We start from the raw sequence: 16,786 nt of genomic DNA, 5'->3' as shown, positions 1-16,786 counted from the left end.
AACCACACACAATACAACTGTAAAAATGATAAGCAGAGAGATCACTAGGAAGAATTATAGCTGCAAATGTACCTAAGCTGTACCTGAAATTTGTTTAGAGTGACTTAAAAAGTGCATGGAAGAGTAGAGTGGTTCACTGGCTTTGCAAAATAAGCAAAGTTGTCCACATGTTGTCTGTAAAGATATAGCTGCACTTGGCAACAGGTCAATTTTACTTTCCAGAATAGCCATTTAATGGTAGTGTTATGAGCAAGTGATATTGCATTATTCATTGTGATCAGGTTATAATGACTACATAAATCAAAGCTGTTTTACATCAAGCTATCTTCTTCTCCAAGGAACTAAAGAAAATAATCTAGATTTCTCCTCCTTCCCTCAAGAAGGATTTATATAGACAAATAAACTTCATTCATTCCCCTACATCTTCAAAAACAATATTTTTAAATAAGAGGAACTGATCTGCTAATAGGAATGAAGCAGCAATCTGAGCAGGCACAAGCAAAGACTGCTCAATATTGCAAAGCTTTCCCATGAAGCTACAAAACCTGACTTTGACCCTGGCTAGAATTAGCTAGAATAAGTCAGTGGACAACTAAAAATGCTTGGCAGATCTTGATGAATTTATACACTTTCTTTTACTCACACACATTAAATCGAGATACAAAGCAAGTCTGCTGATCTAGAAGATGAAGTGCTTTAACCAGTCTTTCCTCGGGGGGGGGGGGGGGGGGGGGGGTGGTGGTGCAACTTTTCTTCCTACTCTTCTCCCTCCCAGCTGAAACTGCATTAACCTAAAGTGGTATTTTTAAAGGTTCAGGCTCAGAACTGTCGTTTCTCTAGCGTTAGTTTAAAATGCTGGACAGCCACATGTGAGGCTACAGATTCATTCCCATTTGGCACCCTAGTTAGAAGGCACAACTAGAACTTTTTTTTTTTTCCTCCATTTTGAGGTCTTTGAGTATTATGGGGGATTCATTCTACTCAGAATATTTACTTCCAAAACATCCCCAGTAACCAAAATGCTGTTTGTCATGAACTAGAGCTCAGTGATTCACAGCAGGGTAAAGAGAGGTTCAATCCAAGCACGGGGAATAGAAAGACTTGCCTGCATCCACCCTTTCATGCATAAAATGACTTGCCCAAGATTACTGAACAATTTAGCAGCAAAGCCTTCGCTTTAGCCTGCATCCATGCTATGCTGCTGTCACCACTGGCACAGGTCAAGTTTGGCAGATTTCAAAGTGGGCCAAGCACATGCAAAGACATGGAAGGATTTCCAGATGTATTCCTCCTTGGTAACAGAATTTTTAAAAAGGGCACCCAGGAGCTAGTGAGAACCCTTTACAGCAAATCCCTGCAAATGTCAATAAGGTAGTTTAGAAGCAATGTCCCCCCTCCAAACTATTGATGCACATAACAGCTAGAAGGCCTAGTGTTTACCAGCATCTTAATTAGGGAGCCTAGCCAGGTGCTGAAGCACATTTATCAGAGAAGTCTGCTTCTTTCTCCACCATGGATCTTCGTAGGGCTTTGGGGGAGGGGGGGGCACACTATGGGCCCAATCCAGACAGGGCAGAGAAGCTACCAGACTCAGCAGGACACCTACAACATCTGGACTTTGAGTGCATGCACCAAAACAGGCTAGGAGCAACCAGGACACACAGGAGGTTGGCACCTAGAACAGGCCAGTTCTGCTTAATGTAAAATGTAAATTAGGAAGAGAGAACTGGGATTTAGGATTCGCCCACCCCACTGAGTACCCTAAGCATGCAGCAAGGGAGTCGTTAATTCTTTTCCTTTTCTACTCAGTGCATGGTGGCTTTTGGCAAGCATTCCTTACATACAAGGAGTTACAGGAGACCTGTTAATAAATTAATGTATAAACAAGCTGCATAATGTGCAACAAACTACACAGTAGATGTAAGGCATAAGCAGCAATGCTGCTTGACATGATGGAAGGCAATATAGAACCTGACTCCATTTTTCAATTTCTCTAGTGCCTGTCTAGCATTTCAGGACCTGAAAAAAATTAAAAGCAAGACTTCAACTTCCAATCCATTCTCCTGCAGAAGTCATTAGTTGGATGCAGTATCTTTAGACAGAGATAATTACCTCAAATATCCTCCTACTTTCAGACCCTTCTTTATGGGCTTACAGCCTTCAAAGTAATAGTTTTTCATCAGGCACAGAAAAGGCCATCATTCTGGGCTGTGTTAGGCCATTAGAGCAAAGTGCCTCTCAGTGCCAAGAAGCATTTACAGTAGAAGTCCTCACTTGTTAGCGACAGTTTAAAAAAGTCAGAGTGGAGCTAAGCATCCAATTTGGTGCCTTGAACATCTGCTAAGCTTTATATATGAGCACAGTTAATTCTAGGCATGAAACTGGATAGGCGAGAAATCAGTCTAGGACTTTAGCTACTAAAGGGAGGGGAAAAAGTAAAGGCTTCCATGCAGACTAAACGCTGACCCTCCGCAGGCGATTCAGGCTGGCTCCGAGCTCTGCAGAGCCCCATCAGACACACTGCTCTGCTGGGTCAGGCCATTAGACTGGGCTGGTGAATTAACCCAGTTCAGTGCTGTCCTGGATTGGGTAGCTGCTGCCTAACTTGAAGTGCCCATTATGGTTCATGGTTTGGGGGCTGGGCTTTTTGGTCACTCAATATCTGACTTGGTTACTCTAATTATGTGGGAACTAGGGGGAAAATGGCAAAGATACAGCTCATTAGCAGTTCATGGAACAGGCTAATTAGCACATGAAATGCAAAAAGACTGCAGACCACATATGCACTAACCCTTAATAACAGGAACTTGCAACTATGGTAAGAGCATAAGCTCCCCGGTTAAAGCAGCTGGAACAGGGATGTCTCCCGAGTGCCATGTCTGGAAGGCACGGGCAGCCTCGCTCTGCACGTGGAGATGAGCTGTGCTTGTTCAGGCTTTGAGAAACAGGCTTTGTTTCAGCCTCCTACAGCATACAATCATTTGTAAGAGTTGTATTTCAGAGCTGGACTTACAATTTCAAGACTAAGTAAGTTGAGATGAGAGAGGCAGGAAGTATATGTGACTCTGGCCTCCATCTCTGCAGATCACCCCAAGCTGTCAGCAGCCCAAAGCCAGAAATGGGAGAAGGGCTTTAATTTCTTAGTCTTCAGTGTATAACCTAAGCTATTCAGCTGAACCTGTCATCACTTGTCCACCTGAAAAGTTGAGTTAATGACACTTATTGTGCCCTGTGTGTTGCTTGGAGAGCCAAGGATGACAAGCACTGTACAATAACTGAGATGACAGTCCATTTTTTGGTCTGATGTCATTCACCAACTAGTTTAACTGCAAGCTTCAACAGAAAGCACCACAGGTGTCCCTTAATATAATCTACACTACCTCCCATTCCCCATACACAAATACACACACACTCCACACACCTCGAATTAAGTCTCAAGGTATCTGTTAATCCATCCTATTGTCCCAACACAAGGTCAACCTATCTTATTCCTTCCACACTTTCCTGATGTTACAACTATGCAGCAAGCCATGGGTTGTTCCCCCAACCCCTTTGGAAGCTGGATCAGTTTTAAAATTAAAATAAATTTGTATGAAACAGCAAATACTGCTACCAAGTGAATCACTGCAAGTTGGACTTTAACAAAATACAAAGTGTTCTGCTAAAAGTGACAGAATTACAGCCCATTAAATCATAGTAACAAGCACTTCGGCATTACCTTACAGGATTGCAGCAAATAATTGAAATCATTTGGCCTAGACTGCTAGATAGACTGATGCTCTGTTCAAAGCTGCTGCGGGAAAGAGCCCGCAGCAATTAAAGTGCATTTCCCATTTCAAGCACTACAGTGCACTGACTTCAGAGCGATGATCTCAAATGTACGCCGAATTACTGAAGGCTGGTGCACAAAAGGATTTGAGTCACAGCCATGAACCCATGGGCCTGCCGTCAGTAGATGGACTTGATCCTGCGTACAAACCGATGAACCCACATGTAACAGCTCAGCTGCCCTGCCAGGATGTTTAAAGCTACTGACCAGATGAAAAGTGTCTCCTCTTAAAAGCATCTTGCTTCTCTCCAGTCAGAGCACATTCAGAGTATAATGCCAGGCTTTTAGACAGCATAAACTGAAACTTGCACACAAGTTTTTCTCTGCAATGATTTGAAAAGCAGAATGACTAGACACTAAGATTTCCAGTAAAGGTGCACCTGAGGCCAGCATTTTTTTTTTTTTTTTGTTTACTCTTAATTACATCCTAAGAGAAACAAATCAAAATAAAGGATTCCAGAACCAATATTTCCCTGGTACATAACTTCCCATCTGCTCTTCCAGTCCTCTTGCATTTGCTCAGACTTCACATTACTCCAAATGGGCAAATCCAGCTTCTATAGTTTCTTGTGTCACTTCTGTGTAGAAGTTAAAGAAAGTGTTTAAGAGTTCGTTCAGATTTAGGCAGACTCCAGCCTCAGCAAGGTAGAACTGCTGCCTAGAAAGCATCTATGAAAGCTAAGCACAACATTGTCCTCTTAATTTGTACTACTTCATTAACCAGAATAACCACTTGCATTCTACCATGTGAGCGCTGTGCCAGGAGCACACCACTCACCCGTGCGCAGGAAATTCAGCACAATCAGTTAACACGCATCTTCGCTGGAGTCAATGCATTAGTCGGACCATTAAGAATAGCTTTTCCCTTTTGCTGATGATACAGCATCAATGGTTTCCCAGATAAACATTATACAGGAAGTAAAGGGACAACTTAATCTATTACATTAAGGTTATGAGGTAGGAAAACACCAGTGATTTTACTGTATTGATATTTTTAATTGAAATGAGTTACACCATCTTCAGTAAAGGAAAGGAAAAATTCTGTTTATTCCAATAGCCTGAACCCTTCAGTGGTGCTTCTGACAGCACTTAAAGTCAGACAAGAAGATAATAGGAACAGTCCATCAACCCTCATAGTATACGTAAAACTACAGAAACATCACATTAAGATGTCAGTCTCAGGCACAGACCTTACACCTGTTACTTCTCTTTCAAAGGTTTTCACACACACTGCAAAATGTACTAATTTATCAACGATCTACCTTCAATGGAGTAATGCCAGTTCACACCAGCAGGAGAATTATCTTCACACTATATAACAAATTGATGATGGAAAGGCATCAACCAGGGTGGGGGAGAACTTCACCTTGTAACAATTGGTTTCCCACCATCCAGCTGTTCTTGGCACACTCGTCTGCATGCACAGCAGCTAGCAGCCACCTGCAGAAGATGTACAGACCTTTGCCTAACAAAGAAAAAGCAAATAGCAGGAAAGAACAGCCGGGAAAGATGACTGACAGAAGATGAGGGAATTGTTTGAGATAAAAGCAGAAGAACATGGGCAGCCCAGTCAGGTGTGCTTTGGACTTGAAGTGAGAACTCCACCCTTGAAACAAGATAAAGCATTGGTAAGAATCACTTGTTTACTAGCAATCTCCTTTATGAAAGAAACCATATTTGGCAGACTGTTTCTGAAGCAAAACAATGAGAACCTGAAGGAAAACACGGAAGCTAATTTAGTGGAAAGCATATGCTGGGGGGAAAAAAAAAAAAAAAAAATCTCTTCCTACTCCTAAAAGGCCACCATCAAAACTGCTATTTCAGGCTCCTAACCACGATCTACATAGTCTTGCACCTTCTGTCTTTCAGAAAAAAATTAAAGAAGCTCTTAAGCTTGTTTTCTTGACCCAACCTAGGCTCTCTTGCTTCCCTGCACACAGTCCCAAAGATCAAGTTTGCCTATTTAAGGCACAAACCTCAGTTTGCCAGCTCAGTTTTGAGTCAGCTTTGGATCACAACATCTTGGACTATGAGTGATTTCCCCAAAATACTCAGGTGTTGCCCCAAAATGCAACTCAAAGATAGGAAAAAACAGTATGAAAAGTGGAGGGCCATGGGAAGAAAATCAGAGCCTTACTTCTCTGCTCTGTTTTTACAAGGCAATGTTAAGATATCATAAGAAAAGAAACAAAGATACACAAAGCCTCCCTTCAGCCCAGCCTGAACACAGCACCAAGGGCCACTGCCTTGTCCAACGCATGGGCAACACAAGCCGAACAGCTGCTGCCCAACAAAGCTCTTGTCCGCTCACTCTGGAAACTCAGTATTGGCACCAAGGATCTTTGCTTCGATACTTGAGGTAACCCTGTCAAGATTGGTACTGACTTGTTAGACTCAATGTCACATTAACTTTGTGTCAGAGGAAATCTGGAATTGACTTGTCCATGGGTTGACAGACCCAATGCCAGCAGCCACATAGAGCTGCAGCAGGTCCTGCAGGACATTTGCTGGTACTTCCCCTTCCCAGCTTGAGGACAGAGGCTCTTAAGAAGTCCTAGAGCCTTATCCCTGCTGCCACTGAAATGAACCAAGAAATCTTAATATCTGTGAATTTGTTCCAACACTTTAATAAACAGTTTTCTAAACATATGAATATCCAACAGGCTTAATATCTTGCAGGTTGAAGTTTGTACAGAGAAAACATTCAGTTTTTCTCTGCTGTCTCAGTACTTCCAGACTGAAAGCAGCTGTACAGTGAACACTAGAGTTTGGTTAAAAAGACTGCTTCAAGTGTAGCTATAGGCAGACAACTCCCACCCCACCCCAGTCTTGCTTTATTCTTCTTGTTTCCAATTTTCACAGCTCCTACTCTAAAATCCTCATATTAGGTTTCTGGCATGCTTATTCAAGCACCAGTCTCTAACCATATGGTTCCAGTCCTGCAGATTGCCTTTCCCCATCTTATCGCTTCTCCCACAGGGCTTTGCAGAAACAATGTTATGCAGAACTTGTAAAAGTGCACGTCATTTTAAATGTTCAACAGCAATCTTCTCAAAGGTGTTCCTACAGAACTCAGTAGAATTAAAATCAACAGCAAAAGACCTTGAAAGCTTCAACTCTTTCTAGTTTGACAACCATAAATTTCAACAGGAGCTAAAAACTTGTTTTCTCCTTTTTGATTTCTTAAAGAAAATTTTATAAGGTTTTTTCCAAACATTAAGCAATAATCAGAAGTTTTCACATCTAGTTCTACAACAAGGGGGGTGCAGCAGACATTAATGTATACTTCCTAAGAAACAATCTACACCAAGAATTTATATTTCTCCTCTTAAATCTAGCATATTGCCGCTGTCCAACATGCAAGCTTTCATGCAATACTCAAAAATACAAAAAATATCCTCTTGATTTTCAGGGATTCTTTTTGCTTTTTAAAATAATAAAATTCTTCAATATTGCAGGTAAAGTATTAGTCAAGACAGGAAGCAGTCTAGAAACCTAAGGACTATTTTTTCCTTTGACTTCTTTTTAAAAAAAGAAACACGGTCCAGAAATATCTGGCAGCTAGCACAGCTCACATTACTCCACTCAAGCAAGCATTTCCTAGAAACAAGCAACTAGCAAAATTATGAAGTCAGCTCCTTTCTCTGCCCCACTGCAGAGGAAATTACAAGTTTCTCTTACAGGATACTGTATTATAAGAGAGCCCTAGTTCTGCAGTGGAGGACGCCACATATACCACATTCCTTCACACTGACATGATTACGAGTGTTTGGGCTAGTCAGCCCCATCAAGCAAAGAAGTCTGACATGCACAGATCCAGTTTCTGCCCTTAACAAGGTTAATACTAAAGAGGAACAACTCTACTTTCGTAGCTCCAGTCATCACAACTTTCATAAAAGACCTTCTTACAGTTGCCACTGGTTTTTATCCCCATAATTTTCCTAGGACCAGGACTTGAATGAATGGTTGAGCTGGTCTGGAGCAGCATGAAGGGAACATGTTCAGAACACTGGCAGCCCCAGCAACCTTTCTACCACGCTACGTGCCGATCCACAGACCAGCAAGATGCCTGCAGTTCCTTTCAGAAGCACAATTTCTGATTTTTCCCCTTCCCTTCCCTCCAAGAAGCCAGGTCTTCGCAGTCAGATTTTCTCTTCCAGCCCCTCTGGAAAGGGCAGCAAGAAGCTCAGGTGCCTATTTGGAGGCTGTCCCCTGCCACTTACACAAGGCCACACTAATAATGAGAAATAATAAAAAACAACAACAACAAAATAGTGAAAGCTGTTAAACTCCATTCTACACATTTGCTTCCACAAAAATCAGGCCCCACCAGAATATGGGGACAAAAGCCCCTAGTCAGGACTATAGAAACATCCCAGATGCTGAGCCCAATGCTTGTCAGCATCCTGGAGGGCACTGGCAGATCTCCGTGTCCCTGGGAAACTTGCATCAGAAACACTTGTGAACTTCAGCCACTAAAATCCAGTAACCCTCGCTTTGGGTGCTCAGATCCTTTTGTGGATCTGGCCCAAATTTCCATGGAGGACCCACTTTCTAACAGACAGATGAGGCTGATCATTCCTTGCATAACAAGGAGGTGCCTCCAACAGATGGAGTTACATACAACACCAAGAGCAGGCTGTGCAGACTGTGGATTTAATTAGAAGTGTTGTTAAACAGATATGACTGCAAGAACAGTGCTGAGGCTCTTCTGTAAGTTCAAAGTGAAAAATACCTCATGAGACTTGGAGGATTCTGCAGAAATCTGTTAGCAGCATTTCCTTTGCTAGAAAAAGGTACAAGAAACTTAGTTTAAAAAAAAAAAGTCCACATTGTTCCTCTCCATGTGCTTTATTCTCTGATAAAGAGCTCTGTGAAGACTTTGCAGACACTTGGGTTCTTAGGAACAGATATTTAACTGTTAGCACAGCTCCATTAAAGTCAATGGATCCTCCCAAATGAGTATTTTTTAATAGCCTGTAGCAATATGATAGTAATATAAACTGTGGAGCAAACTCCCAGACCTCCAATGATTATATGCAGAAGTACCTTCATAAAACCATGGAGATCATAAAATAAATCAGGCTCCCTGTTAGTGTCCAATTTTGAAAGTTCTACACATTATTTTTAGTTTAAAATTGTTTTCTGGGTTGTAAGCATCCCATGTAACAGGTAATATATTTTCCAGAAAGACAAATGCTTTGTAAGGCTTTTCTAACCATACATCAAATGGCCAGGATCATTTGTTTTAAATACTTCTGCCATGCAGAGGCGGTAATCTATGTATATTAATTCAACTGCATATGTTGTCTTAGATGGTTCCAGTTTTAATAATCATGCTTTTCAAAGGAAAAAAATTTCATCTTCTTCTAGAAGAAAGATCTTAATTCTCATATGCAAGTTATTTTAGTATTTCCTATTGTGCTTTAAAATGTGTATGAACTTCAGTGTTTTCTTGAATCCTTTTTGAAAATGTGCATGTAAGCTCAGAGAGGCTACTTCTCTGGTGACTGTGTGAACTGAAGTTGTAAAACTACAATTCTTACATCTTTGCCATGAAATCAAGAGACATGCAAGCTAAAATAACATTTTACCTGTCAGCCAGCTAACATAAGTAGTTTCCATGTTAAAGAGAAGCTTGCTGAAGCAGAAAGCATCACAACTGCTGTATATTTCCTTTGCTTTAGAATAACTGAAACAACATGCAAACACACATTCAAATTTTTAACCATAATTTATTCCTTATTTCAGCCTAGATTACCACTGGGTTAGGACACAGATCTTTGATATAGAGAGTTTTCCACAACAGTTTAAGAGCTTTACTAGCAAGACAGGACTGCTTCAGCACAGGGAAGTTTGTGCTCTCATATGCTCTTCCTGATGTCCTCAAACTACTGTAGATGACTCCACATTATTTTAAGCCATAGGGGATGTAGTCTATCCTTGCTGTTGGATTTTTCCTGGAAGACTATTCAGTAACTCAGTCTCCTCATATTGCCTATGCAGAGCTTTGATCCACCTTGTACCACAAAAGATCAAACATCACCATATGCAGAATGAAGTTCAAATATTGATATACCTTTTCTATTGATGACATCAATGCTTTCAAAAAGAGAAACAGGGATGCAATGGAAATACTGTCACCCCAGCCAGATGTGTTTATAGTAGACAAAGCCTGGGAGAAAGGGTGTAGTCAAACCTGTACTATCCTAAAGTATGCTCAGTAAGGTATTTCGTACCTTCTGGAAAGCAGTAACATAGGCTACTGCAGCCAAACCAAACGGGAAGAAGGTACCTAGTTTCCAAGCAAGGCAGAGATGAGAGAGTGTGTTTGGAAGCCAATGCTTCTAGTCACTGAAGTATTGTGCAGAGTCGAACCAGACTCTGCAAGACTGTGCCCAGCTTTGAACACGCACAGCTCAACCCAAGACATCTCTGCTCCACACCAGCACATCTCAGCTGGTTCTCCGAGGCACTTCTGTTTGACCAGCACTATTTTGCTTTTAGCTGGATACAGCTTAAGGCAGTTGCAGTTCAAAGCTTCCCCTCCAACACTAGTACTGTGTCACTTAATGCAATAAGACACGCCAAGTGTTACTAGCACACCAAAAGCTAGGGATTGACAGCTAACTCCATGGCATCTTGCTTCAGCAGTCTCCCACATATCAAGAGGCAGGGACAGCCCAGATGCCTATGAGCTCCACAGGGTCTTCTGAGGGGAACAGCACCGTCTTTGAGGCCCTGTGTTGGGGACAGATGGCACCTCAGTGCGGGGCCTTCACCCCAGGATAATCCTGCCCTGGCAGAGCCTGAGGCAAAGGCTGCAGGGAGATCCCCTGCCATCCCTCTGAGCCTGCAGCTCTTACTTCTAACTACAGTTGTCACCATGGCAAGAGAAGACATCCTTAGAGCAGCTTCTGCTCTGTAGTCCTCAAACAGAAACATGCCTTCCAGCAAAGCAGAGCTTAGGTGTGGGTGCAGGAACGGCAAGCTAAGCCTTTAATCACAGGCAGCTCAATGGAAGTGTTTGGTTGCAACTAGTGCTCACAGCTCACCCTGGGAGGAAGGGAGCTCAGAGCCCGAGGGCCTCTTTCCCTTTAAGGCTCTTTGGGAAGGTTTTCATCCTGAAAAATCTTCCACTGGGATCTTAAATCATCACATCCTGCTCTTCATAAAAGCAACCAATTTCAGGTGATGTCAGACCGCTGCAATCAAGCACCTGGGCAAGAGCACCACAGTCTACTTGCTCGGTGGATGATGAGGACAACCTCAGAGGGGAGCATCTGAGTCAACACCAGTTCAACCACCTGAGAACAGCAGCAGCTGGGAGTCAGGCTCACCAACATAACAAAGCCCTCTATTTCAAAGATCTGTTCCTGTTCCCATTTTGTTATTTTAACACTTAGTTGGACCAATCCAGCCCAAAATAAAGTCCAAGCGTGTTCACAAAAAGTACACACACACCTCTCCTTAAAAAATGAGGATACAGGGATTAGCCTTTTTATTAGGGACAGAAAACATCCCCCATAATATATCCCCTCCCCCCATAAAGGTCACTTCTGTATCACAGAACAAGACATTACAATCACAATGGCAAAAAATCATTTTAGGTTCAGAAGCCACAAGAACTCTCGTGCTTCCCATACAGTTATAAAGCACTTCAAGCTGATCAAAGGTGACTGCAAGCAAAAGCACCGAGCATGGTGGAGCATCCGCTTACCCAAAAGACAGGCCCAGTGGCCACTCTAGGAAATACTGCCCATGGAACAAAGCTGATAAATATATATATTTTTAAAGGAAGCCTACAATGTTGTGTATTTATACTGTCAGCAGTTTTCTAGAAGACAGTCTTCTGTGTTAGTACTAATGACATAACCAAGATATCATTGGTGAGAGATTTATATTTTCCCCTGTAAGGGTGGAAAGAATCAAGAGCAGCACCCTTTCTTCTGAATATATTTGGCTCTGCAGAAGACATATGTGCTACCAGTGTTGCTATGGAAGCTCTATTAAATATGCAAATTTAGTATTTAAAGTATACATAAATAGTCCAGGTACAAAACTATAATTTCAAAATCTAATTTGGGCCAATTAAGTAGGGCCTATCAGAACTGTCATTTTTCTTTTACAGAAGTGCAGCTTGGTTTTGAGCAAGGTGCTTTTCTGCATCCCTTTCTTTCCAAATCAAGCACCTGCACCCCAGTTATTATGAAAAGTCACTTCTTGAGATAATTTGTAGATGCAAGCTCTGCTCCTAGTTCCCTTGGTGATGCAATTACCATAGCATTACAGAGGAAAACCCAGGAGCTGAATTCACTCTACAAAGACAATTCACTGATTATAGCTGTGCCACCATAATATTGGAAGGTATTTTAATAACTCCCACTTACCTCTCACCACACACAGTATTGAAATCCTTCTCAATTAAACAGGAGTCCTACATAAGGCTGGAGCAAGCTTCTCCTTCCTATAATTTTCACAGTACAGGGATAAAGTTCTTTGAAAGTTTCCAACAGAACACAGTAAAGTCTGTAAAAATATTTTCCCTTCTCATGTCACCTCAAACTCCCAGGGGTGTAATGCCCCTCCTCAGTCTAGCTACCAAAAAAACAAACTTTGCATAGTTCCTCCTCCTCTGGAGAGCCAAGTTCTCATTTGCCACCTTGTAATACTGAATTAAAGCTCTTCCTAAAGCCCAGTGGCAACCCCAGGTGCTCAGCCAGCTTCAGTGTCAGCCTTGCACACACACCTGCATCAAGGAGGGAAAGCAATTCCCAAAGCAGCAAGGGGACATCATAGCTGTGGCTGCATCCTGACTGACAGTTACACTGCTGCAGCAATCAACACAAGCTTGTCTTGCATTTAAAGAGCTCAGGGTAATCATAATTAACCCAAGCACTCACTTTCACTTAGATTTTGTAAGTAAGGGCACTCTGATCTTCAGCAGCTTACAGAAAATGCAAGTTACGGGAAGGAATCTGTGACCATAATTCAACTGTTTATTTCCAAGTAATTAGTGAGGGAACCAATACTCTAAGTTGAGAGCTACAAGGAGAGAAAAGCATTACAGTTAATTAAACTACTTATTTTCAAACATGTGAAGGCATCAAAATTTTCACAGGTGACCTCAGCTTCTTTGCCCCAGGCCTCTACCACCAGATTTAAAATGGCAACAGCTGGGTCATGGGCAACCCAAGCTGCCTCTTGACCTTCTCCACAGCACTGGACAGCCAGCAGGACAGCAAGCCTGGAGCTAAGGGCAAGCACAGGGCTCCTCATTTTATGAGGTCTACAGCCATGGCCACTCTCTGGCACTTCACTTAGACTTCTTCGCAGAAGCAATTTCCACCACCACCACCCCCCTTTTCACTTTTTCAGGCATTTAACAGGACAAGCCTTTGGAATAAGTGAGATTAAATAAAGAAACCGTCTTTTCAAAGGAAGTATTTAACATTTGTTCCATTTCTATGAGCTCAGTGTGGTTCTCCATTTCTTCCTCTGTTTTTGTCATTCAACTGTCAAATCTGCATATAATGAGAGGACAAGGAACACTATTCCTCACCCTCACACAGGAGGGTATCAAAAAGCTTTATTAAAAGAAGGTCAAAAGGTTTAACAGAGTTTAAGCTTAATCTCAGTAGATGTGCCCTATTCACAGGTCCATAAATTTTCACTCCTACTGTAAAGATGTGTCACAGTTTAATCTTAGTCTTCATTTATGATAGAAAAAAACCTGAATGCTTCAGTTAGAAGAGGATGGTTAGAATATGCTAATCCTACCAAATTTACTGCAAGTTCTCTCATAATAAAGTTATCTCCATCTATCACTGAATCACACAGCTCATAAAGAATGAATTACACCCAGCAAATCCAGGTATATCATCTTCCATTTAAAGCTGCCTGCTGCAATATTTTAAAATGCTTTCCAGTCTCCAAGCAAACTACAGAGATAGAGGTTACCAAAACTGTACAGAAGCCACTGAACATGGATATAGCAAGATAACAAAACATTAATTATAATAAGCCCAAAAAAACTTCCAGGTAAACCCCCTGCAACAAATCCCAATACAAAATTCATGCTATGAATAATTCAGAATTGCCAATGTAATAACCCATTTCTAGTTTTTACCAAGAACTGATGAGTTACTCTCCTGTCCTGAAGCAAATACACCAATTAGAGCATTTTATACACACAAAGCCTTCCTCTGCTCCAAGGGCCCCCTCAAGCCACGCTGGCTCACAGGAGGGGTGCAGCACGCCAGCCTCATCTCCAGCCGCCTGGGTAGCTCATTAAAGCGGCAGGTAGCAGCCCCCCACGAAGGGCAGGCCCAGGCCATGCTTTACAAAAGCAAATGCCAAACAAGGCACCACAGAGAATCCGCCTGCCCCTGCCGTATATCCAGCACCTACAACTAAAACCAGGAACATACAGTAGTAAAAGAACAGACTTAGAGATATTTAAAATAAAATAAGAAGCTAAGGGGGGGCAGGGAAGGAGGGTTTTCAATGGATTTTTAGTGAATTAAGTTAAAGACAATTAACATAAAGCCACGAAGATATCACAGGCTCCTCACCTGGCCCGCATAAAAGTGCTAAGCCCGAGACTGAAGCAACCCCCCGGCAAGGCACCCCCCCGCCGGGCCCACTGCACCCCATGCCCACCCCGGCACCGAGGAGCCCAGCGGCTGCAGCCCGCCCGGGCCCGGCAGGAGACCCCCGCCACAGCCCCCGGCCCCGGGGCGCTGTCCCCTCGTCCGCTGCCTTCCTCCCGGCCATCCTCCTCCTCCTCCTCCTCCTCCTCCCGGGGCCGAGCCGGCCCGAAGCTGCCGGCACTGGGGGCTGCCCCGCTCCCGCGCACGGAGGGCAGCGCCGGACGGGGAGGCAGCGCAGCCTGCCCCGCAGGCAGGACCCCCGCGCCCCAGCGGTGCCGAAAAACATATATACCTACATACGTGCATGTACACAGTGCATATATATGTGCAATTAGATGCCTTCTTTTTTTCCATTATCCCCCCCTCAAGTTTTGGGGTGTATTCGTGCGTGTGCCTCCTCTCCGGAGACACCCGCAGAGCGCAGTCTGAGGAAGAGGAGGACAAAAATTAAGGAATAAAAGCCCGAGGCAGGAGCCCCCGGGCCGGGGCCAGCACTCACCCCCAGCCGCCGGCTCCGGAGGCGCACGTAGCCCTGCTTCACGATGTCGTTGAAATTGGAGGCCATCCTTCCGCGCAAAGTTGCTCCGCAGCCGCGCTGCTCCGCGGAGCTCCCCGGCCCCGCGGCGGGCCGCGCCGGGGGAAGGGCTGCGGGCGGCACCGCCCCCGCGCTGCGCCTCCCTTTTATCCCCCCGCCGCTTTCGCTGCAGCCCCGCCGCCCACAGCCCCCCCGAAGGCTTGTGGTCCCCCCCCCCCGAAAAAAAAGTCGTTTCCAGGAGCACAGGGTCCCCCAGGCTCCAGGTCGCGGCTGCTTCGGGAGTTGTGCTAAAGGTTGCGCAAATGTTTTAAGCCAGCGCGCAGGGATCGAGCCGCGGGGCTGTCACACCGCTGCAGCTGGGGCAGCTGCCGGTAACCACAGCGGCCCTGCGACGCTGAGGCGAAGCAGCTCGGACCTCTCTCTGGTTTTCCGCAGGAAAGCGGGTTTCCCAGAAAGTCTTGCAGATGCCTCGAAGACTGCCAAATGGCTCCGCTCCAGGATCTCCTGCTAAAGACTGGTAACCCGAGCTGTTGCTCGACGGTGCACGTCATGTCGTGGAAATGTCACGCAAGCGTATGCTGCATGTTCTAGGCAATGCGTGGTTGCGCTAATGAAAGATGTTCACCTGGCCCTGGGGTGCCTTCTGCGTCCACCGAGTTCTCCTTCTCCAAGAACGTGCAACGGTTGCTGAGTGTGCCAAGGAGCGTGCGAGAGGGGACTCCAGGAACTCACGCTGCTCTACAAGGGTCATCTGTTAGTGGCACACTATAAATACTACGTCCTGGAAAAACGGACTGTTCATCTTTTCATAGCATCTTTTAATAGCATTCCCAATATAGACAGTCTGAGGAGGAGGTCAGCCAGATGCCTCTGACTTTAAGGATTACCATGCCATGGGAAGCAAGGTGGCAGGCAGAGCGGGAATGCCCAGGGAATCTCCAAGCAGCATGAAAGGGCCGTTGGGTTTAGATATCGAACATTTAGCTGCTAAAGCCCCTTGTGCGGCTGCTGCCTGACCATAGAGGACCTTAGGTCTTTCCAGTGCCTGAACTTTTGCTAATAAAATTCCCTTCACACTTCAAGATCCATTTCTGGGAATGTCTCAACATTTCTCAGCCTTGTGGGCACCCAGTCCCGCAGCACCTCCTCGCCCCCGGGATTCGCACCCTGCAGCCCCCGGGCAGCCGGCGAGACCGAGCACCTCGCAGCCACGCAGGGCAAGGTGAAAGTCATGTCCAGGAAGATTTAGTTGTTCAATGACTACAAAAGTCACCTGCGATCAAACTGGCCTCTCTCTGGTTTAAATGTGTAGCTCCTTCACCTTAGGAGGAGCCTCAAATGATCCTGGTTCTGCTGTGGAAACAGTGTGGTGCTTTTGGGTCTTGCTTGAGGAGGTGATTATGCTTTGCTGGGCTTTACTAAGTATTAATTGATGGAGTGGATTAGAGAGAGGGAGTGTAAGACTTTCTGGCTGAAGGGCTAATTCACTTAAGATGAAAGAGGAGTTTGCAGTCCTTGCCTCACAGCAGACTTTATTATTTCACACTTCCCTCTCCTTTGCACTGTGCTCTTTTATGGCATGCATAAAGTAGAGCAGCTGCAGCTAGAAACAATGAAAACTGCCATACCCATTCACCAGAATACCCCAGAAATCAGAAGATTTTTCTGAGATGCTTAAGTCCTTCCACTAGAATAACATGTCCCAAAAGGAACACGGAGGGCTCATGTTACAAAGGGTCGGTACCTAACTGCAAATTTGCCAAGTACCGT

General features: G+C 44.2%; 1 protein-coding gene across 6 annotated transcripts in view; it reads right to left on the bottom strand.

Moving 5' to 3' along the window:
• DOK5 (docking protein 5) overlaps nt 1-15,131 on the bottom strand; it is a 45,707-nt gene extending 30,576 nt beyond the window's left edge. For 2 of the 6 annotated variants that reach the window (XM_026101912.2, XM_026101919.2), the window contains exon 1: nt 14,981-15,131. In XM_026101912.2, the coding sequence (XP_025957697.1) occupies nt 14,981-15,046 (66 nt within the window). In that variant the 5' untranslated portion in view covers nt 15,047-15,131. The remainder of the gene's footprint in view (nt 1-14,980) is intronic. The other 4 variants (XM_026101918.2, XM_026101916.2, XM_026101915.2 and 1 more) reach the window with 3 other exon arrangements.
• Between the last annotated feature and the right edge of the window lie 1,655 nt (nt 15,132-16,786).

Source organism: Dromaius novaehollandiae, chromosome 16 (genome assembly GCF_036370855.1).
Source record: "Dromaius novaehollandiae isolate bDroNov1 chromosome 16, bDroNov1.hap1, whole genome shotgun sequence".
NCBI lineage: Eukaryota > Metazoa > Chordata > Aves > Casuariiformes > Dromaiidae > Dromaius > Dromaius novaehollandiae.
This window is presented reverse-complemented; position numbering and strand designations above follow the sequence as displayed.